This window comes from Diadema setosum, chromosome 21 (assembly GCF_964275005.1).
Source record: "Diadema setosum chromosome 21, eeDiaSeto1, whole genome shotgun sequence".
NCBI classification, from domain to species: Eukaryota; Metazoa; Echinodermata; class Echinoidea; order Diadematoida; family Diadematidae; genus Diadema; species Diadema setosum.
Window position 1 is genome coordinate 23,926,061 of NC_092705.1, and position 22,535 is coordinate 23,948,595.

Sequence of the window (22,535 nt, forward strand, 5' to 3'; positions counted from 1 at the left end):
TGCGCAGAGCGCATCCTGGCCGTAAGAATATGACACTTGGTTATCATTCACCACACGTATCAAGTGAATACCTGCTGAGTTTTCTTATAATGATGAGAGACTCGCTTTGACTGTTTAACCCGTCGCCTCCGGGAACTTGTTTGGCGCAGTACAACGTTTACAGGAATCACTTGGAATAAACAAAATCTTTCAGAACCTCCGCAAGAAACGGGTTAACTTGTTTTGTTTCTACCTTCCCTCGTTTCTATTTGTCTATCTCTTATTCTGTCTTTCCATCTCTCTTTCTTTTGCCCCCCCCCCCCTCCACCCGACATTTTCGTTACAAGCTTGTGAGCTTTACGGTAGGTTCCTCCCACCTAGATTAGTAAGTTCTGCCGAATTGCGTAGTCACGTAATTTTTGTTATACGTATTGTCATATCTCAATGAACGTGATGTGCCTTCAGATCGAATTCATGAAGGTGTATATTTCCTGCGGTACTCTATCCGTATCTATATCACTGATTTGTAGCTGTACTGTATTACCATGTTTCATTCGTTACCTGTTATGCTCTATAACTTGCATGTGTTCAGTTAGTGATGTACGTGCAAATTGCTTCGATTAAATTGAATTGAATTAATTATTTTATATCAAGATCATTAGTTGGTATCTAATTGACCATGTTGACTGTCGTACGCATGCAATCTCATACGACTTTTGAAGGGGATGATATTATGTTCATGAAAGTGGTGGAAACAGTTCTCATTCGAGCGCTGCGGGGAGGGGGACGGAGGGGCTGATAGAGGTGAACCCGATGCGGCTTACAACAGCAACTAAATGGGCTTAAAAGGATGGTGGTATAGTTTTGGTTGTTATGGGCTTCAGGTTTCCAGCTTTTAGTGAGATAATGAGAAACCTCTTATGAAATATAAAATAACATAATATTTGATGAAAATTGGTTTTGATATGGCTTAGACATCTAGAAACAAAGAGGTCCTTATTAAAGGTGGGCCCTCAATATTAGGATCATTGTTATTTCACTTTGCTTTTGGATATCTCAGTCATTTTAAAACTGATTTTCATCAAATAAACTTTGAATATCTCTTAAAATTTGAATTTCCTCTTTAATATTTCATAAGTTTTTTCTGATTATCTTGCAAAAAGTTAAATCTGAATACTTCATCTCAATCAAAGCAGTATCATCCCTTTAACAATATCCATGCTTTTCAGTCATTGTTGTAACTTTGTCAAGGTGTGTTCGACTGTGATCCCCCAGGAATTAAAGGGTCAGGGAAGTGTTGAAGAATTTCAAAAATATTTGAATGGAACGAGATTAAAAATATTTCTTCTACATAATGTGCTATATTCAGCATCATCATTCAACCGGCATGTCTACATGTAGCAGAAGTTCTTCTAGAGGATCTTGTGCTACATCTGGACATGCTGATCAGACATAAAGAGCCGCCACTGAATGATTTCAGCATAAACTAGAACAGTTTGCGAAAGGTGGCTTGTACACGACATGATTATTTAAGTTTCAGGTGACATAGTCTGATAGTAGTAGTAGTATAGTAGTAGTAGTAGTAGTAGTAGCAGTAGTAGTAGTAGAAGTAGTAGTAGTTCGACTACCGTTGGCTCATTTTTAATTCCCAACAGCTTTCTAAAGATTATATATATATATATATATATATATATATATATATATATATATGTAGCAATAATAAAGTCACAACAGAGGAAAGCAGGGAATGCATTAATAGCCAATCTTGATTTTGATGAATAATCCGAAATTTCGAGGATCCTTCCTCTTCATCAGGGATGACAGTGCGAATCAAGATTGGCTATTAACGCATTCCCTGCATTCCTCTGTTGTGACTTTATTATTGCTATTTCTAGTACTGCCAATACGCGGAACAACTACAATATATATATATACATATATATATATATATATATATATATATATATATATATATATATATATATATATATATATATAATTATATAAAGTACATTGAAACCAAATTGAAAACGTTCAGACTGGTACTAAAGACTACGACAAGCCATTTGATAATTTGAAAGAACCGCTTGCTGAAACGACGTGGGATGATAGTGAGGGAAATTTGATCCCATGGACTACCGCCATGTTTACACCCAAGAGATTGATTTGTTTGAGTTTCGTGCATTAATTTTGTTGCCTCACAAAAGGAATACCTTAAAGCTAAACCCACGCACATTTTGACATGCTACGTAGAGATTTGCACAAACTTGTCGCAGTGTGGGCGATTTGACACGATCGATCGCAAATGTCATCGTAAACACAATACATCAAGAAAGTGCGCTTGAAAGGTAAGCTATTGCGCATGACCGATGACTAGACTTGAGTCAAGCAGGAAACCCGACAAGAGAAAGATAGAGCGAAAAAGAGAATGAGAGACCTGCTTTACCATACTAAGAATACAACAGAAACATGCCAAAATAGCATTTATACCACAGTAATATAGTGACGAAATTCGATCATCCTATATTGATTGATGACGTGCACGAATGTTAGAATTATATCATATAACTCAAAACTTCTTATTTTAACAACTGTGGATGCTTGAAAGGCCAAATTACTGTCGTTCATCGTCCTTTTTTGCATCTACGGAAAGATGTCAATTCTTGTCGTGAATTTGTTGTGAATTATGTTCACAGATCGAACACAACTAGTTAGCCTAATATCTCAAGGCTGGGAATAACATCCGATCTGATACTGTTCAATCACAATTTCAGATTGAGGATGAAATTTTAAGATACACGGAGTTAATCGTTGCATTGGTCTTGATTACTCTGATGTCATGTAGTTATCAATCACTGTGCACCATACCTCGACTAGAGAGAGAGAGAAAAAATGAAATCGCTCTGAATTTAGGCTAGCTACGTTCCTCGAGTGCCAGTTCGGTAATGCCCTGCTGGTAATGGGATCGCGAAACTGTTTATAGGTGGATAAACGAAAGGTATCAGAGTACACGGTTCTCTACCACCAGAAAATTTGCTAAATGCTAGGCTGGATGTTATCGACATTCTCTTCTGGTGACGTTGGAAAGCTCAAGTCTATCACTACCAGACAATTACCGAAATTGTTCAACAAAATGTGTCCGCACTCACTGAGAATGGTTCTCACTGTGGCGCGGGCAGGTGCACAATTTTGTCAAAGGAGAAACATGTGTAGAGCAATTGCGTGTTTATCCAAGGCCAGATTATCGTAAAAGCTGCAAGTTTGTTTAGTTAAATGGCTACCAAAGTCTCAGTTTGAAGTATTTTTGATATGACTGAAGAGAGAGGCAGTGTGCAGAGATTTCAGAGGTAATAATTGAGAAGCATAAAGAAGACCAAGGTCAGGGTTGTATGTGGAGAGTCAACGGTTTGAACATAATAGAGGACATTCTTGTTACGTCATCAGCGGATACACACACACAAAGACACACAGACTCATCAAAGAATGAAATCACAGTTGCATGCACACGTACACAGAAACCCACATGGTATACTCAAGAACAGCTAATATGGACAATATTACTGAAAAAAAGACAACAGCGAAAATTTGATGAAAATTCGATGAAAATTAGGGAAGTTATAATTGTATGCTTCTGTGAAATGTTGCTAACTTTTGTAAAACAGTTCTCGAAAAGTTGATGTGAATATGAAAAAAACTATTGACCTGATAACGTAATCAAAATTCAGGTCTTAGCTATTAAGTCAAACTAAATACATATACACATTCCTGGTCAAATAATTTCAAGATAATGATCAGTCAGACCTACTCATAGGCTTTGAGACTGGACCATATGTAATTGCGTTTGAAAAAAAAAAGAATCAAACAAACAAACTGGAAATTTCATAGTTATATGCACCAACTATAAAGTAAGTTGTTTAAACAGAGGGACCATTCATTTTGCGACCTCTGCTTTCACACACACACACACACACACACACACACACACACACTTACAAGCTTACACACAGTACATGAGGAACTCCTTTAATACTATAATGTTTGAGATAGAGATCGAATGAGACATATATTTACACGAAGACGAAACGTGATACAAATAAACATTTTCCTCTTGTACAGGCATTACACTGAATGATACACAGAACTCATGAGCTTCAGAAGTAAAAGTTTCTTCCTTTAAAGGAGACCTCCGGATGATTTTCAAATTTTTACATATGAACAACTATATATCAGTTGTACTGATGACAGAGTTTCAGAATTTATGATAATTGGGATGAAGAATAAGAATATTTCGAAATTTATAACAAATTGCAATGGACAAGGATGATGGCATGGCAGGGTAATCATAAGAATGCATGATTTTGGGCTCAAGGAAGCAGAATAACAGAAGAAGGCATGCATAGATTATACACAGGTGAACTCGCAAGCAAGTGGTATTGTAATGGAATTACACTGCTACATTTCTGAAATATGTGAACCTCCTATGTCATCATCCTTGTTCTTTGTAATTTGTTTAAAGTTTTTCGAAGTATTGTTTTGTTGTATACTGCTCAAGAACCACAATAAATTCCACAAATCTATATTATGGAGCTGTTGATTTTACGTCTGGAATTCCCCTTTAAAATGAAGAAGTTACAGCCGTGTTACACTCGTGGCGCCTGAGCGTCGTGGTTTATTAGTTTCGTTATAGTCATCAGTTGATACAGATCTGTCACTCCCTTCTCGTTTACACAAACGCCCACGTGTTCGTAATATTCTGTGATTAAAGGTAAATCGTCGTTCAGGGCCGGTCAGGGGCGGGATGACCGCAAACTTTCCTTGCGAAAGTTTATAATAATGTAACAGTGAGATATCAAAATTAGGCTATTAAATCCCGAATGCGATGTCAAGGATAATAAACCTCATTCTGTTTTCTTTCTGAATCTTTCTAATACTTTTCAATCTTTCCTCTCTCATTGTGAATTACACTCTAGGAGGAGAGTACCGCTGCCATGGCAACGGAGATGGTGGAGAATCTGGACAACCTGGTGGACTCTCTGGCTGAGCTGGTATCGGGCCCTGGGGAGCCACTTGTCATTGAGTCATCGGAGCTAGGTATAAATACCATGAGTTCGATAATGTCATAGGGGTCAACTTTGTCCCCACCTGCTTACTATAATAATTGGCCTATACATCCAAAAAGAGCAGAAAGATCTTTTAGAGAGTGATAGGGCCTATACATAATAAAATTCTGCGACACGTAAAAACACCATAACTTGATACCTTCATAGTGAAACTTAATGAGGGGATAGTAATCCGGCACTTTCTTAGGAAGATTGAATGGTGACTCCAACAGAGATGATACTGTGGCTAGATAAGGCCTTATAAGTAAGTATTATTACTACAATATTATACTATCATCATCATTTTCGTGATTATTGTACAATGAAAACTGGAGCGGTTATCAATGTTTCATGCACAGTACGTAATACATTCTGTCAGCACATTTTGTAAAGTACTGTGTAAAGAATGAAACCATAAAAAAACGATACCTTTAATTGACAAGGAAATATTTGTTAGTGACAGGATAGGCTACACTTAATTATCTTCATACTTGGCAGTTGTCCTTGAAGAAATATGTAGTACAGGTCGTTTGCAGGGTAATTTCGGTTACGGATATCATATTGATATGAATACTTGTAAAAGCCTTTGTCTGCGCGAGTTCGTTTTGTTTCGTTGTTGTTGTTGTTGTTGTTGTTGTTTGTTTGTGTGTGTCTTTTTTGTTTCACAGAGCATCATTATACAGCTTAGTGAATAAAACTCGACAACCAGAAAAGCTTTGAATCTGAGCAGCCACAATGTTAAACATTAAATTTTTAGCTTTTGATCAAGGTTACTTTAGTGGTTTGTAATAATATATGATCATAACGTGCATAAAGTAGTTAATATCATATGTCATTTTATAAGTGAGGTGGGCAAAGTAAATAATGATGCGGGGTTTTTTATAAATTGCGGGGAAGGTAGACAAGAACAAAATTGCGATGACAAATTCGATCAAGGTGACACCGATACTCTATATATACCAATTAAGCCACCCTTCTCCCTTTATTTTCCCGACATTAATGGACGACAATTCCTTCTAGTTCTCAGTCTGATACTTAGAGACGCTCTGAATATGTTATCCTCGAAGAAAAAGAATTTGCATTCTCACCCGTCTCAGATTTAGCCGCCTCCAATACCACAGCCATCAGTTAATGACAGAAACAGCTGTAGGTGACCTTGTCAAATCGCTAACCGTCCGCAATTAATTTGTCGTTCCGGAATTCATCCCTTTTCTTTGGACGTTTTCAATGGAGGCATGTTCTCTGAAAGATAAGGGACATTATGGAACTATTCATATATTACAAATACAAATTGTAATGCCATGATATTGGCCGCTAGTCATTAACACAGAACATGCAAAACATGACGATTTCTAACACTTAAAAGAAGCATTTCATAAAAGAGTACGATATTATGTATAGGCATATACTACGCGTGATATGAATAGCACAAGGGTGAATACATACGGCGAGAGAAAATAAAGCGACCACAAACTATAGGAAAGAAAACAAGCCTCAGCACAGGAAATGTTTTACAGACTAGTTGTTCCCAAATAGTTCGATGATTTTTCTTGTTTTACTTTCTTTCTTTCTTTCTTTCTTTTTTTTTTTTTGGGGGGGGGACACACGCAATCTACAAATCAGGTTGATGTCTTCATATCTTCTAAAGATATCACATAACCCGCTTTGCGAGTCACTGTAGGATCGAATTGCATAGACAGAATGTAACTTGCCTTATTCTTATTCCCATTCACGTACTAGTATTGTGTTGTCCTTCGTTTGTTTTTTCTTTTTTCTTTTCTTTTCTTTGCTTTGTTTTTCTTTGTTTTCTTTTTTTTTTACAGCCTAAAATTCCTACACGTCACAATGCCTGGCATTTTAAAAGTCATCCCACAAAGATTTTGGTTACTTACAGTCTGCTTAACACAAAGTCGCAAACGAGTGAAAAGCGCCCCTACCGCTGTTTAGGTTATGAATCACAATTCCAATTCTTTTAGACAAGTGTTCCACTGGCACAAGGAAATGGCAATATGCTATAGTTGTTTTGTTTTGTTTTGTTGTGTTTTTAAAAAATCTTTGCATTTTGGGGTTTCCCTTTTTTTTTTTCTTCTCGTGTTGGTTTCTTTGGAAGCTTTATAGGCCGACCCATTGTTTGCTAGGCCAAAGTATATACCACAATTTATGCTCATTTTATCTGTACTTTTTTTTTTAAATTGCATCAATCTAAGAATGTCACTTTATACATCTCAACGTGCAACTACCGTGATTTGTACTATCGGTGTTACATGCTCCCTTTCGTTGGAAGACGGTGAGGAGAAGGGGGTCTTCTGAATGGCACATAAGCTTACATAAAACTTATTGATTTTTTTTTCCAATTCATTCCATTTTTTCCCCGTCCAGTACTGAGGGTGATACCGCTGTGCACCACGTGTTCATCTAACAGTCCCGGGCCTGCCTTGGGCGTGGAGCTAAACAACGATTCTTTCACCATGGCGATTCCCGCACAAGCAGCGGGAGAAGGAGGTGAGTGGTTAGCTTTGATTAGAGGCTTCTTTGTTTTTCTTTTCAGTATGTTCTCAGACATACACGAAAATCAGAGGATGATATTTCTTAGTTCACTTTGATATGTATCGTGATTCTGTCTTCATTTTGTTAAGAAAAGAATGCATTTATATCGTTACAATAATCATGGCATTTCTGTGATATCAATATGTAAACATCGTTCATTGAAGAGGGGACCACAATGTCAAGTAACGTGAATATACGTATCAAGTATTCTGTTTATGCTTACTGATCATTCTACAGCGAAATAAGTCTTAAAGAAGTTAGAATCCTTTTTCTTAAGGATAAGACCCGCCAGTAACTGGTTCTGCTTTTAACCGGAAGGATGTCAGAAACGTCACCATTTACCGTAGATCGCTGTTGAACCATGCCGGAACACAGGGGTGGCGCAATCTCTTCAGCTAACCCCTCAGAGCGTCATATCTCGCCACGTTACAGCACGACTATCCCGTAAAATAGTCGAGTCAATGTCTTGCCTGTGACTTTGACCTCATAAATCGAGAGGGGGCCAGTCAAGCGGCCCTGCAGGGTCCTCATTCTTGGCAATCGGCGAAGAATCCGCGACGTCTGCTGTTTCAAAAGCGCGCCCGGAATGTTAATTGGCCGTTACACTTGCCGACACGTTTTACGGAGCTGTTGCTCAAGTTAAATGGGACAGGAAACATTCGGTGTGTTACCTATGTATACACATGTGGCCCATGTTTCACCAATACGATGTCATTGACTCGTTTGCCTGGCACCGAGCAGCTAAAGAACACAATCCATGTTCGATGAAATCGACAAGTCCGTTAAAGCAGCTCATTCGTTTCTTCAATTACCCACACGCGCATGCAATCAGTCGCAATCAGTTCAGTACAGATCAGATCTCTTGATGTCTTTCAAATGAAAATCAGTGAGAATGGTAACATCTGGGGGCTGAACGGATCAAGCGCAGGGGCGGATCCAGGAATTCCGTAGAGAGGGGGCGCGTTTGCAAAATTAAAGGGGGGCGCACGCACCCCTCCCCCCATTCTTTTCTTTTTATTTCTTTTGTTTCAACAAAAAATAATGGGGGGTGCACCGGTTGCGGTCCTCCCTGGATCCGCCACTGAAGAGTAGATTTTTGTTGACATGTGCACCAGTATGGGGATAGATTGTACCATGACGGATCACTTTCCCCAACACGTGTACGCAATATGCGATCTGCTGGCGCCGCAGCGCTTCAATTTTTGTCTCTTGTGTAAACTTTGAGTGGGGACCCTGGTGATTTTGTTCCAAAACTCTCTGGCATGTTGTGGGAACGCTTTATATTATTACAGATGTGATCTTCGCTATGGGAATAACATGCCATGAAAAGTAAAGGCTTGCTGTAATTGCTATCTTTTCCCCTATGTCTTAAGACTTTATTAAACATCTTCGGAAATCCTGGAAATGAAATACACCTGTCAGTCGTTAATAGCTTTGCTTAAGAATGACAGACCTTTTTTTTTCATCCAGCTATTTGCTCATCCTTTAAACTTTTCCTCCAGGGTCCGCCGCTTCCCGTAGAGGTTCATAATATGTTGATATGCTCTTATTTCGACATTGTTTCCAAGCTTTCCAAGGGTAGTATGAAGTATAATTGTTTCCAAAGGCGCACTTCTAGAGAATTCATCTTTTGGGATAGCGCAAAATAGCTCACGCTGCATATTATTTTGTGGAGGAGCTAGTCCTTCACGGTTTCGTGCGTATTTTTTTTTTTGTCATTGATTTGTGTTGCTATTGTTCTGTTATTTTGATAAAAACTGAACACTTTTTAGATCGTCATTAGCTATATTAAGCTGCATTATTGTGAAAGCATCTGAATCATCTTAAATATCACCCGTAACCACTCTCTGATTAAAGGAAATTTCATCTTGATATTGCTGTATATGAAATAGAAAAGTTAAGGGAGTAAGTCAGTCAAACAAGTTTTTGTACTTTTCAAGTTTTTGTACTTCCAGAGATGTGCCCCAGCATTTTCAAATTGACCGCAAGTTGCTTGCATCTGTATATTCATACTTGCTGGAAATAAATGTCATTGACCTTGAACGTTAACTTAAAAAAAAATTTGGGAGAAATAAGGCATATAAAAATTGTAATTTGAGTGTAATACAAACCGAGAACTCTGTGTGATCTGAGTGTTGAGTAGCTCTCCATTTGAGTTATTTAGATTTTTCTCGAATACTTGGGCACAGACGTAACGTAATGAAGGGTGCGAAGACATTTTACTCTTAAAAAGTATTACACTATACTGTGTACCAAGGACAGGTCTGAAGGATAAGTTTTCTTACAGAAGTTCTAAAACTGGTGAATTGAAATATACAAACCGAATGGAGAGGTAGTCAACATTATCAAGAGCCCACTGGTTACTAATTTGTTCTATAATCTCTTATGTTTTTGAGTTCATAACTTTCTTTTCGTGTCTGACGTTTCCCAAACTTTTTACTGAATCTACTTCTCTGAATTTCTGCTTTCATGCTAAGCTACATAATGTTAGGATGGAATTTCCCTTAAGCTGTACTTCATTTTGCTTGACTAATGGTTTCTACGCGCTGCTCATCCCCTAGCAACTGTTGCCATGTCCGTCGTGAACTCCCTGGAGGATGCCATGTCAACCAACATCGAAGAGGAAGAGGAGGAAACTCTCGTAAGCTCCGACGACGGAGGGGGAAATGGTCAACGAGGAAGGAAGAATGACTCGAGCGTCGTCGCCTACGAGATCACCTCCCTGGTCGCCACCGTGTCAGTGAAGAAGTGGGACAAATCGGACCTCGTCTTGGCCGAGGAGAACCCTTTCGAGATCGTCTTCACTAACAAAGGGGTGGGTGAATATTTTTGACATCTTTGCAGAATGAGAAAGTCGGCGCCAGTAGGCCTACCTTATTGCTCTTGTAAGGTTGTGTTAAATCGTTTTGATGGCAAATTTTCCCTTGATGGCACGCTTTTCCTCTACATTTGCAGGTCTGAGTTTGTTGAAACATTTGCAACATCTTCAAATCTTTCACGTAGAATTTGGTATTAAAACTTTCATAGCGATGATTTTTGTATTACTATATCCCACTTCATATTAAATGTGTATGACTATACCGTGTCAAAAGAACTGCTGGGAAGCAATGAATACGACAATAGATTTTTATCCGAGGTTGGTAGTTTGTATCGACAAGCTGCGGCGGCGGCTGTGCCCCTATAAAAAGCACTTTAAAGTCTCACTGCAGGGTTCTTCGATCGGTATAGGACTTGAACCATGGTTCCTTTCTTAAGAGCATCCATTGTTTCTTTACAGCAGCCATGTTAAACAAATAAAGGCATACAAAATCATTATACAATTATTTCTACATTGCTGTTACATTGTGCTTTGTGGATATCTCACATGGCACGCTTTTTGGGGGAAATAATTCTTCATTCTGAACACAACTTAATCAAAAATGGTATATATATATATAATATATGTATAATATTATATGTATATATATACATATATATATATATATATATATATATATATAGGCATGTACAATACATTACGTCATATACCGTAGTTGCAAAAATGTGCAAGATGTTTTTAAAATAAAGATTTTTTGTATGGTAATGTAAGGGAAAGGCTCGTAATGCTTACTAAAATAGTTTTTTTTTTTTTAATGAAATCCTTCCAAGTCCAAATTAGGTCTTCAAATTTATTTGTTATGTTGATTGCTTGTGAATTCTTCTTATGTTTCTCCCAAACAGAATGAGAATCAGGATAATATGAAAGATTCCAATGATGGACTGCGTTCTTGCTGTTTCTGGAAACCAGATTCTTCGTGAGTGTATTGATCGTGTGTAACTGCATATTAGTATATGATATCTGTACGTCTCAGTTCTGTATCACATGTCTATGAAGTTATGAATCTATTTTAACCTTGTGAAAGGTTAATTTCTTAAGAAAGATAATAAAGAACAACAGCTACAAAATGCATCCCTGCTAGGATTCTAGGAGCCATGAAAAAAAAAGTAATAAGTTTGTGTTACTTTTACGGTCCATTTGCAACTTTCATCTGCATACCGCTCTTTTAGCTAATACAATGTACTGATGCAAAATGGAACATGTTTAAGACAACCGAAGTGATGTGGAAAGCTAGAATGCTCTATGTCATGTTTGATATAATTCTGCTGAGATCAGTGACTATAATTGAGACAAAGCACAGAAATTTACACTCGAGAAGGCTGCAGAGAAATTAGCAGAATTAAATTATGAATTCAAGTCAAGCGACTGATAAAGTCTTGTAAAAATTAATTACTTAGCAAGCAAAACTCGGCTTAATTGGCTTTCAGGACGCAGGAAATTCATTTTAATGCTGGAACAGAGCTGATGATAAAAAGAAATGAAATGAATGAAACATAGTAGAGGATCAAAGCAGGGATGTAAGTTTTACATTTCCATGATTACCATCGAATATTTTTCTGTTTGCAATGAAAATTCGTCTAAAAAAACGGTAGTGTGTCATAACGTTTTTTTATTCGTTCGCTATAGAGTATTAGTAAAAACTGTTTGACACCATTGTAGAATTATTTGGGGTACTAAGGCATAATCGCAAAGGCTCTGATTTATTATATAAGATCTACTAACCGGTTCGATTCCTGTCTGGCGAATACATCGTGGACAAGACTTGGATTTTGTTTGTTTGTTTGTTTGTTTGTTTGTTTGTTTGTTTGTTTGTTTTTTTGTTGGATAACTTTGTCCCTCTTAGTCAAGGTGTATGAATGGGCCCCATTTCTAGTTCTACTTCAATAATCACTGGGATGGTCCTCTGGAATCCTCATAAAAAGGTCACTCTCGATTAATAATGTCCCCTTATTATGCTACAGTCAAACACGGCCGGATTTCGAAATCCGGCCGTGTGTGACTGTAGCATGAGAATTGACATCACCATCCATTCACCACCTATACGTGTACACGCAAATATAAAAGGATTTATTCACGATAATACAATGGGTATATAGGCCTACAATGGTTTATAGAAGTAGGGCCTATGATTCTAGTAATTTGCTAAAGCGTGAAAGTATTAAACTGAATGACAGACCACTGCTTGCTTTGAGATGTAACGACATAGTTAGTGTGATATACCCACTTTCTTTGCAGGCTCAAGGACGGAGGGGTGTGGTCGACCAAGGGGTGCTCTACCACCTCCAACCTCACTCATACCACCTGTCGCTGCACCCATCTTACCAGCTTTGCCGTACTCATGAGGATCTCGCAAGCAGGAGTAAGTTTCGGGTGTGTCCCATGGGGAGGATTGGAGTCCCACCTCCCTGAGCCCATGTTACCGCTGGCGTGTCTGTCTGCCCTATACAAATGCATACAAAATTCAAGTTCGAGGTTATTTTTCCCCATTTTTTTTCATAATTAAAATAGCACATAATGTTCTTACAATGTGAATAAAAGGAATTTCAACATCAACATAAGTAATGAAAAGGCAGGGTTCATTGTACTTCTGATGAAAAGTAAAAATTTTACAGTCTCTTTTAGCCGCTTTCATAATATAATCAGTGATAATTATGTGGATATCTGCGGATGAGGTAATCTGACTGTCTGTTTGTGCGTACGTGTGTCAATCAGTTCGTTTGCTTGCTGCTCTACTTTCTGTTGCGTTCACTTACAATACCATGCATACAGGTCTTTACACACATTGATATACACACATGCATTCACATGCATATGTCAATAAACACACAAGACAAATATAACCTGCAATCATACACATTCTAACCCCCTCCCCCTCTTCTTCTCCTCCTCCTCTTCCTCTTCCTCTTTTCTTCTCTTTCCAATCGTTTTCTTCACTTTACTTTGGTCTTTCTTTCTCACAGACAATGAGGCGTCTATCAACCAGTCTATGTAGGTAACATCTGTTTGACAAACGAATTAGACACGTTTTGTCCAGACATTGTATTGTAAGGAGTTCCCAAGTGTGATAACATAGCTATTCATCGCCATGGAAACTGCTTCTAAACAACCTCACCTGGCAGTGCCTGGCCCGAATATCTGTGAACGCTATTGTTACTAATCATGCTCGCACCTGGTTAAGAACAAAAGCTATAACAAAAGACCGTGTGACATCATCACTTCGGTATTCTGTTCCTAATATAAATGTATTACAACAATGTACCGATAAACAATGAGCAATCCAACTTGTCCACAATGTTAAAAGTTCTCAACATCAGAAATTACAATAACTGCCGTTTGATTGTTCGTGGAAGCAATGTAGGGTCTACTTTTAAACCCAAAATGATAGCGACATGAAACTTTCGTGAATTGGATCCGACGGCCTGCTGTTGTTGTTTTTTCGGCATGAAACTTTCGCGAATCGCCACCGGCATTCAATGCATTGAGTACACAAAATTGTTCGTGCGCTTTTTAAATACTTTTGCGAATCTTGGCTCCTCATGAAATTCGCGAAAGTTTCATGTACCATAACATTTCTGGTTTTACAGTATTTGAGACTTTATGACTGACCTTTGAACCCTCTGGTTAACCTATAGGCTCCCCAGTCGTCACAGGCGATCAAGATTCAAGACTACATGACGTATGTAGGATGTGGGCTGTCCATGGCTTGCCTGGCTACTATGCTCATTGTCTTCACCGTGCAAAAGTAAGTCCAGATCCCACACGTTCTAGCCTCGTACACACTGTTATATATTACAATCAGATTTTTGCATTCATAACTTCCAATATGATTAAACTATCCAAATACTATTTCAGGGTCTAAATATATAACATTTTACCTATATTTTGCAGAAAACCCCATTCAGTTTGGTTTAAGTGGTCACAGAGAAATGTTGATCGTTGTGCTGCATGTCATGGGTCTGATTTTTCCAAGTTTAGCACTTGCATGCTCTTGGAACTGCATTAATGTGTGAACACAATGGACAGAACTTGGAGGGAAGGGATGACATGCTCTACAAACATCCTCATTTCTCTTTGACCACTGAAGCAAATCAGACAGGATTTTCTGTAAGATGTGAGCAATAAGTTATAGTTTCATACCCTGAAATTGTATTTGGATTGATTCATTATTTTTAAAGTTATCGTTGCAGAGGTTCCCGTTGTATTTTTTTTTTTAGGGGGTGGGGGAGGACATTCGGGATTGATGATAATGGTGATTGTGATAACAAAAGTGATGGTATGATGATATTGATGACGTTGATAATTATGACAGTGATAATAATGATAACACTCATAATGATAATGATAGCAATGATATTATCAATTAAATTTAACCATAGTAACAACATTAACAATGATTATGGATAATCAGTAATTAACTATCATCCCACCCCGATTGTCTTCTTACTTATCTGCTCTAATTTTGAAACAATTTTGCGCAATCAAAAAAGTACTTTGTAGTTAGATTCATTTCTAATATGTAAAAGTTTGTAGGTATCGAAACGCAGGTCAATGAACATACTATGTGAGGCGATTATTTTATTACCTCATCTGATTTGGAGATTTTTATAACCTCATTTGATTTGGAGATTTTTATAGTGATATTTTGTTGTCAGTTGAATACTACTGTTTTGTGAAACTCGTGAATCACCAAAAATCGGTAGCTTTCTGTGTGTTTCCGATTTAAGTGACTCTTGATATGTTCTAAGTGTTCGACTTTATCTATCAAAATCGGTGTTTAGATGGAGCGATGACCTTGACAGATATTTCATTCTAAAGAGAACTTCGAGATAAACGTGTTTACTAGGTCTCCATTATGACGACATCGTAACCTAAAAATGATAATCGCTCCTCTACGCAGGTTGTACCGATCAGATCGCAACATCATCCACATGAATCTGGCCTCAGCTCTTCTCATCTCCCAGGCTGTCTTCCTCTTCGGCATCGAGAGAACGGAGATATGGGTGAGCTAGGTCACATGACCTCCACTTCAGCCGGGGCGGATCCAAGAATCTGTAAAGGGGTTGGGGGAGCGCCTTCACAAAATCGAGGGGGTCGCACCCCCCCCCCCCCACCACACACACACTTTTTTTTTACTCTTTATTTCTTTTGTTTTAACACAAAATAAAGGGGGCGTCCGCCCAGTGCGCCCCCTCTGGATCCTCCACTGCTTCAGTTAAACCACCCCAGTGCTGACGGAAATATTATGGTTTAGAAATTGTCTTGTCCTAACTAAATTGGCACCTCTAAATTTCATCTCATATCTTATTTAACAATTTGAAGAAAGAGTACTTGGAATTGTCTAAATTCCAATCAAAAACAGAAAGAAATTACAAAAATTTGTGTATTGGATATAGAATGAGAAACTTTCATCTTTTAAATGTCTGAATGTGTCACCATTTTGGGAATCAATCTTAAATTTTGCAATCGAAAAGGATCTTTAAAAAATATGCAAATCAAACGAAAACGACATGATTACGAAAGGGCTCAAATGAGATATTTTCTTAACTCTACCTCATAAAAGATTCACAGTAAATAGTATACAAAATTATACTTTGACTTAAGAGTTCTGGTTAGGACTAGGGCAGAGGTGATTCCAAGGTAGTACTATTCACTGAGGGGGCAAAGAGAATAGTACTTTTGGAGACACCAAGAAAATATAAGGAGAATTCCACAGAATTTCGTTTTTCATGAAAAGTACACATTCCATCGACTTATGACTATCATAACTTAAGGTTTATGTCATTCCCTCTGCTTTCTGAAAGACACAGTGAAAGAGGTGAGTCAAGTGCTCTCTCATTATTGTTTTCGTTATATTTTCTTTTTATTATTGGAATGACGTCATGAAGTGTTGTAGTCTCCTTATGCTGCTTTCACTCAATGCGAATTTATATTTGGATTTTGGTTTCGTAACCTCATCGACAACTTTTTTTTTTGTACATACAATGTTCTCCCTATAGCAAGTCTGTAAGACGATTGGAGCCAGCCTCCACTTCTTCCTCCTGGCCACTTTCTTCTGGATGTTGGTTGAAGGCATCTATCTCATCTCCAAGACAACGTCCACCAAAAATCGATTTCTCAAGATGCCCGTCTACATGGCCATTGGCTGGGGTGGGTACATACAAACCATGGGCCCCGTTTCATAAAACTTGTCATCAGTGACAAGTTGTCATAGATGTGACAAGCTACTGAAATCCTTGCATCTGATTGGATGAGAGCAAATTTGTCATAGAAATGTGGCAGTTGTCACTGCTAACAAGTTTTATAAAATGGGCTCCATATCAGCTCGTTTTGAGACGGGGGCAATCGTGTAAAGTTTCGTGCATTCTTATTTGAATTTGAATTTTGATGATTAGTGAAATGATTATCTTAAAAACTGTATAGCGTTTCAGAATAGATAAGCAAGTTTCAAAAACTTGCAACCCCGTGACCAATTTTCGAATTGTCTGTGAACAGCCGCTTTGAGTTGTACAAAATCGTTTGTCTTCGAACTGAAGATAGACTTTGAGACTTAAAAAGCAATGTCATACCATGCTCAAGTTGTGTCTGATAAATAGGGTAAATCAGACCGACAGAATGTAAGAGGTTTCATCAAATTTTGATCACTAATAAGAAAGTTATGGAATTGTAAGATTTTGTGTGATTTTCACGGAAAAGTGATGATATACCTCTAGTTGCAACCGCAGTATAATGCGCAAATGTGTAGGACATTGAAGGATAGTGTGATGTCGTCACCGCAGAATTTTCCCAATGACCTATACATAATTATGTTTTCCCTATATTTTCCGCTTTGGACCTAAAATCTAAAAGTCGTACGAGTCGTATTCTTTGCACATAGTTATCGAATACTTATGAGAACAACTGCATCATACGACTACACATAGACACAGACACACACGGATTGGGAAAGATCGCAAAATATCGCAAAAGATTATAAGGGGAGCGAAAGGAGGAAGAAAGGGGAGAGATAGAGGGCCGCTACTGACTTTAGTTCTCGGTCGTGAAATGAAAGGCAAGAATAAGGTGTCAGTACGTTTTTTTATATAGTTCCAGTAAAAAAAAAAAAAAGAAGAAGAATAAAACATGTTAAATGAAAGAAATATATGGATAATTTTCATGTTCGTTTACCATCTCTCTATTTCTCTATCTAACATCTATCACTATCCATCTATCTATCTATCAATATATCTATCTATCTCTCTATCTCTCTAACATCTATCTGTCTATCTATCTATCTATCTATCTATCTATCTCCATCTTTCGCTCTTGACCCATCACTGTAATTTACCTATCAATTTGTCATTCTATGATACCTTTCAGGCGGGCCGACGACCGTAGTTGGTATTACAGCAGCCGTCTCTCTCGAGTCATATGGCATAGAGGACGTGTAAGTTGCTCACCTCTTTTTTATCTGCACAATAAGTCGAACAGTGGGTCATATTGCTTTCACTAGACTATACCGAATATGACCCCGAGGTTCATAATCCTACACGGGGCGGAGAGGTTATAGATAATCCTATAAATACCTTTCTCCTGCCATAATCATGAAAATCACTTATTACAATCTCATGTACACAAAAAAAAAAATGAAAATCAATTGTGAGCCATCAGAACAGTTCCTTCATTTTCACATGTATTTTGTCAATTTACGTTTTTGCAATTATTACAAATATGGTCTGCTCATGCATTGCGTATAATATCTCTGTTTATTTAATGGAAATGAAAAATAAATTTGAACTTTAGACTTATAATCAGGTGATGTTTTTTACCATAGCAATCTTGTCAGGGATTGCAGCTAACACAATTGTTGGAAACTCTGCAAATTAGACGTCACGTGATTGATTAATTACTATTCAGTGGTCAGTTGACTGAATATTAATGTATAACTACCAGGAAGTGACGACCTATTCTTGTAGCGAGTACAAATTGGGACTCCACATTATTTGAATTTACTTTCTGCTAAATGTATAGTCGCCTTGAAGTTCCAAACTCACGGCACTGCCAACCTCCAACCCTCCCCCCCCCCCACGAAAAAATAAAGATTGTGACTCAGAATGCATTGACCCAGAGTAAGCCACTGTCACTAATTGGTCGTCACCACCTCCCCCCCCCCCCTCCATATACACTTCTGACGAGAAATTTACAGCGTATACATTGAGATAAAGTAATAAATTGGTAATCAACAAATCGAATACTCAATCAATCAAACATTGATTAATGAGTCATTGAATAAAAAGCGTAAGAGTAAATGAATGAATGTGCTTAACAGGTTGTTGGATAAAGATAGATTGTGTAGATAGATAGGTAAATAGATATTGTAGATCGATAGATAATAGCAGACAGATAGTAGAGATATATCGATAGATAGATGGATAGATAGATGGATAGATAGATGGATAGATAGATAGATAGATAGATAGATAGATAGATAGATAGATAGATAGATAGATAGATTTAGTGATACCCGGCTGCTCCTGCTTCAAATACAAAACAAGTGTTAGTATTTGCAAATAATTGCCTGGGAAAGAAATACTTTCAACAGACCGTATGAAATTTAATTGTCCTGAATGAAATGTCGCTTCCAAATAAAAGATTTTTATATCTTTTAGGTGTTGGCTGACCAACGAAAACGGAGGAATTTGGGCATTCGTCGGACCCGCGATAGCCATCGTTGCGGTAAGCGCTTTTGAAAGTGTTAATGACGTTAGTAACTAATTATTTCTTTTTCATTGTTATTCTGTAAGGATAAGGATCGATTTACCGACCGCTTGATTCGATTCGAGGCCTTTAACGTTGTTTCCAAACTAGAGGTCATTTATCTAAGTGTCAAGCAGCAGCTGAAGATGATGTTTTTCTACGTTGTCCAAGTTACAGTTGTTATTTTTTTTTGTTTCTCTCTGCTTTTAAGACTACAACACATAATGATATTCATGTATTAATATGTGTAGATCTTATATCAAATTATGGATTAAAGCATGTGTCTGTTCATTATCATTTTTTTTAGAATTTCAGAAATCATTTTAAATTCACTTGAAATGTTGGAAGAGGATATTTTGTCCTGAAGTATTTTATTACTTTGGTCGATTTCAATTGTTATGCTGGTGTCTGCCTGTGGTAAAAATGTAATATTCCTTCCTTTCATCGGAATAAAACACACAAAACTGATGATAATCTGTTTGATAACTGAAACTAATAATAAGTTTGAAATGTGTTTGATTTCAGTGAGATTACACGTGGAAATTTTTCATAAACACGTCATTTATCCGTTGCGTTGTCCTTGTATAGTTTTGATATACTATATATGATGACAATAGAGTTGATACTCTAAGGATTTTACTTTTTTCTACCTCTTTGTTTAATCTAGACGAATGTGATTCTCCTGTGTCAAGTGATTCGAGTTTTTCTCAGCTTAAAAACAAACATGAAGAAAGCGCATGTCGAGCGGATATGGTAAGTCAAGGAATATTCAGGTAGAATTTCTCCGTTAATGATTTATACTTTTGTTGTCGTGAAATTAAAAAAATATATATATATATATTGATAAGATTCAATTCCATGCAAATTCAATTGTGGGTCCCTCCCACTTCTCTGGACCACTGCACTCTTGACTCTGTAGACAAAGTTAATGTTTGTAAATGCAGTTTATATTCGTGACACCAGGGTACACTGGCTCACTGGTCTCGAGAAATGTGGACATGTTGAAGCTATTGGACTCTAGTCTTAAAAGAATAATGAAGTTGATTCCAAGACGCTTTTGAATTCTGAACTAATTGCACTATATTGCGCACATCATTTCAACGGGTCCATTAATGTATGGACACATTTATCTACTGTTAAATGATAAAAGGACAAAATCAATGCAGGACAGAGGCATAAGATTTCGACAGAACATAATTTTTATTGGTGTATTTGAGTTGGTCTCCCCTAATGGACGCAGTGGTCTTTTCATTTTGGCACGATTATTAGAGTAATGAAGCGTTCTAGTCCAGTAATCTAGTCTTATAATTATTTTCATCATTCTCCGAAATTCTTCTCCTACCCAACCTCACCCACCTTCCCCCCATCACCATCACCCATCACCCCCCCCCCCCCTCCCCACCACCACCAACACCACCCCCTCCTATCTATGGTTATCGACCAGGCTGGCTCTGAGAGCGATGCTGCTGACCCTGCCGCTTCTGGGAAGCACGTGGTTGTTTGGAATCCTGTCGTTCAACTCTCACACGGTCTTCTTCTCTTACATCTTCATTGTCCTGAACTCCTTACAGGTGAGGAAACAATCCTAGGATATTTCTTTTCTTTTTGAGTCATCATCACTGCATGACGTATCACATACAACAAACACTCATCATATTATTTACTTTTCGTTTGTTTGTTTGTTGTTAATGCAATATCAAACATAATTCAAGTACAGAATGCATGCCATACACATGACGAAAGTCTATACATTTTTTTTTTAATTTAGGGTACGGCCATGTCATCAGATTAGAAGTGACACTAGTAGCTACTTCCGGTCTTCCTTTTTTTTTTTCATTCGTTTAAGATGTTAAACACGATTTTCATAGTGTTTTCCCCAAAGACATGTTACACAATTAAGCAAATATTTTCCAATAAACGAAATGGCTCTCGATTATATGTTTGTAAATCAATAAATCATATTCAGACAAGTGACATACACGCACATAGTGTCACTTCGGTAGTGAACCTCCTTCAGAATGCTGGACGGGTCGCATAGCTCATTTAATATTCTAATATTTCTGATGTATTATGTAATTAATAAAGTCATTCTTAAAATAGCATTTGATATTTTAAAGTATCTTAAGCCGTATCATTCCTGCGGGAAAAGGAAGCAGACATACGCTTAGACCTGCTACCATACTTGGTTTAAATTGAATTTCAAAGTTAGATATACATAGAAAAAAAAAGTATTAGAATTCAACATAGTTTCACATTTCGCGCAAAACAAATTGAAGAGCACTTGACTCACCTCTTTCAAAAAGCAGGGGAAGCACGTGTCAGTAACAAGTCGAGAAAATGCCAACTTTTCATTTTCTAAAGATAAAATTTTGTTGAATTCTCTTTTACATTTTCCTTATATCGTTGTCCTGCAGTGATGTCACAAACTGTTGTAGGTTTTTTACCAAGTGATGGCGGCACTGAAACTTTAAAGATTCATCAATGAAGCTTTAAAGATTCATCAATTTTGAACGGATTGTTCAACTAATATTCCTGCATTCACTTAATCCCGACACGTATTGGGGAGAGGTTGACCTTAAAATTTGCACATGGGGTCTTGTAATATCATTATATGTTTATGCTCGGACATTTTGTCCTTTATTTCCTAATCAAATTTGTTGTTGTTGTTGTTGTTGTTGTTGTTGTTGTTGTTGTTGTTGTTGTTGTTGTTGTTGTTGTTGTTGTTGTTGTTGTTGTTGTTGTTGTTGTTGTTGCAGTCGCGCATTTTTCTCCTTAAAATGCATAAATTCATCATGATTATTCATGGAAATAGAGTGATGGTGCGTAATATTCATAAAGCCGTGATTGTGATTGGCTTGTTTCCGTGTACACAGGGCGTGTTCATCTTCGTGCTGTACTGCGTGATGAACGACGAGGTGAAGAAGGTGGTCGAGAAGAAACTAAGCAGCATCGGACGGATATCGGGGAGGACGTCGAACGGGAGATCGACCAAGAGCACGTCTTAGTTGGCTTTATCGATGCCGTAAACAGAGATGGATGTCGATCACCGCGCGTCCCTCAGTTCTATCATTATGACACGAAAACTAATAATACCACATGTACAGATCAATCTGATGTTGTCGCGCAACGTAAACTGAACTTGCGTACTGGGTAATGTTATTCTGAAACGATTACTCTGAATTCATGTTGTAATGCTGTCAGGAGGCTGTAAATGAAGTTATTTATAATGTCAAGTCATTTGAATCTGAGATGTGTATATAACTGTACATTTGTATTCAGTTTTTGTTTTTTGTTTTTTT

The 22,535-nt window shown here is 37.6% G+C and overlaps 1 protein-coding gene across 1 annotated transcript in view; it reads left to right on the forward strand.

Annotated features, from left to right (window-relative positions):
• Positions 1–22,471, forward strand: part of LOC140244419 (uncharacterized) — a 147,360-nt gene extending 124,889 nt beyond the window's left edge. The window contains exons 9-21 of the mRNA XM_072324057.1: positions 4,956–5,070; positions 7,458–7,580; positions 10,187–10,440; positions 11,358–11,419; positions 12,739–12,862; positions 14,136–14,245; positions 15,401–15,503; positions 16,500–16,650; positions 17,860–17,926; positions 19,149–19,215; positions 19,904–19,989; positions 20,681–20,807; positions 22,110–22,471. Coding sequence (XP_072180158.1) covers positions 4,956–5,070; positions 7,458–7,580; positions 10,187–10,440; positions 11,358–11,419; positions 12,739–12,862; positions 14,136–14,245; positions 15,401–15,503; positions 16,500–16,650; positions 17,860–17,926; positions 19,149–19,215; positions 19,904–19,989; positions 20,681–20,807; positions 22,110–22,241 — 1,521 coding nt within the window. The 3' untranslated portion in view covers positions 22,242–22,471. The remainder of the gene's footprint in view (positions 1–4,955; positions 5,071–7,457; positions 7,581–10,186; positions 10,441–11,357; positions 11,420–12,738; positions 12,863–14,135; positions 14,246–15,400; positions 15,504–16,499; positions 16,651–17,859; positions 17,927–19,148; positions 19,216–19,903; positions 19,990–20,680; positions 20,808–22,109) is intronic.
• The last annotated feature ends 64 nt before the right edge of the window (positions 22,472–22,535 follow it).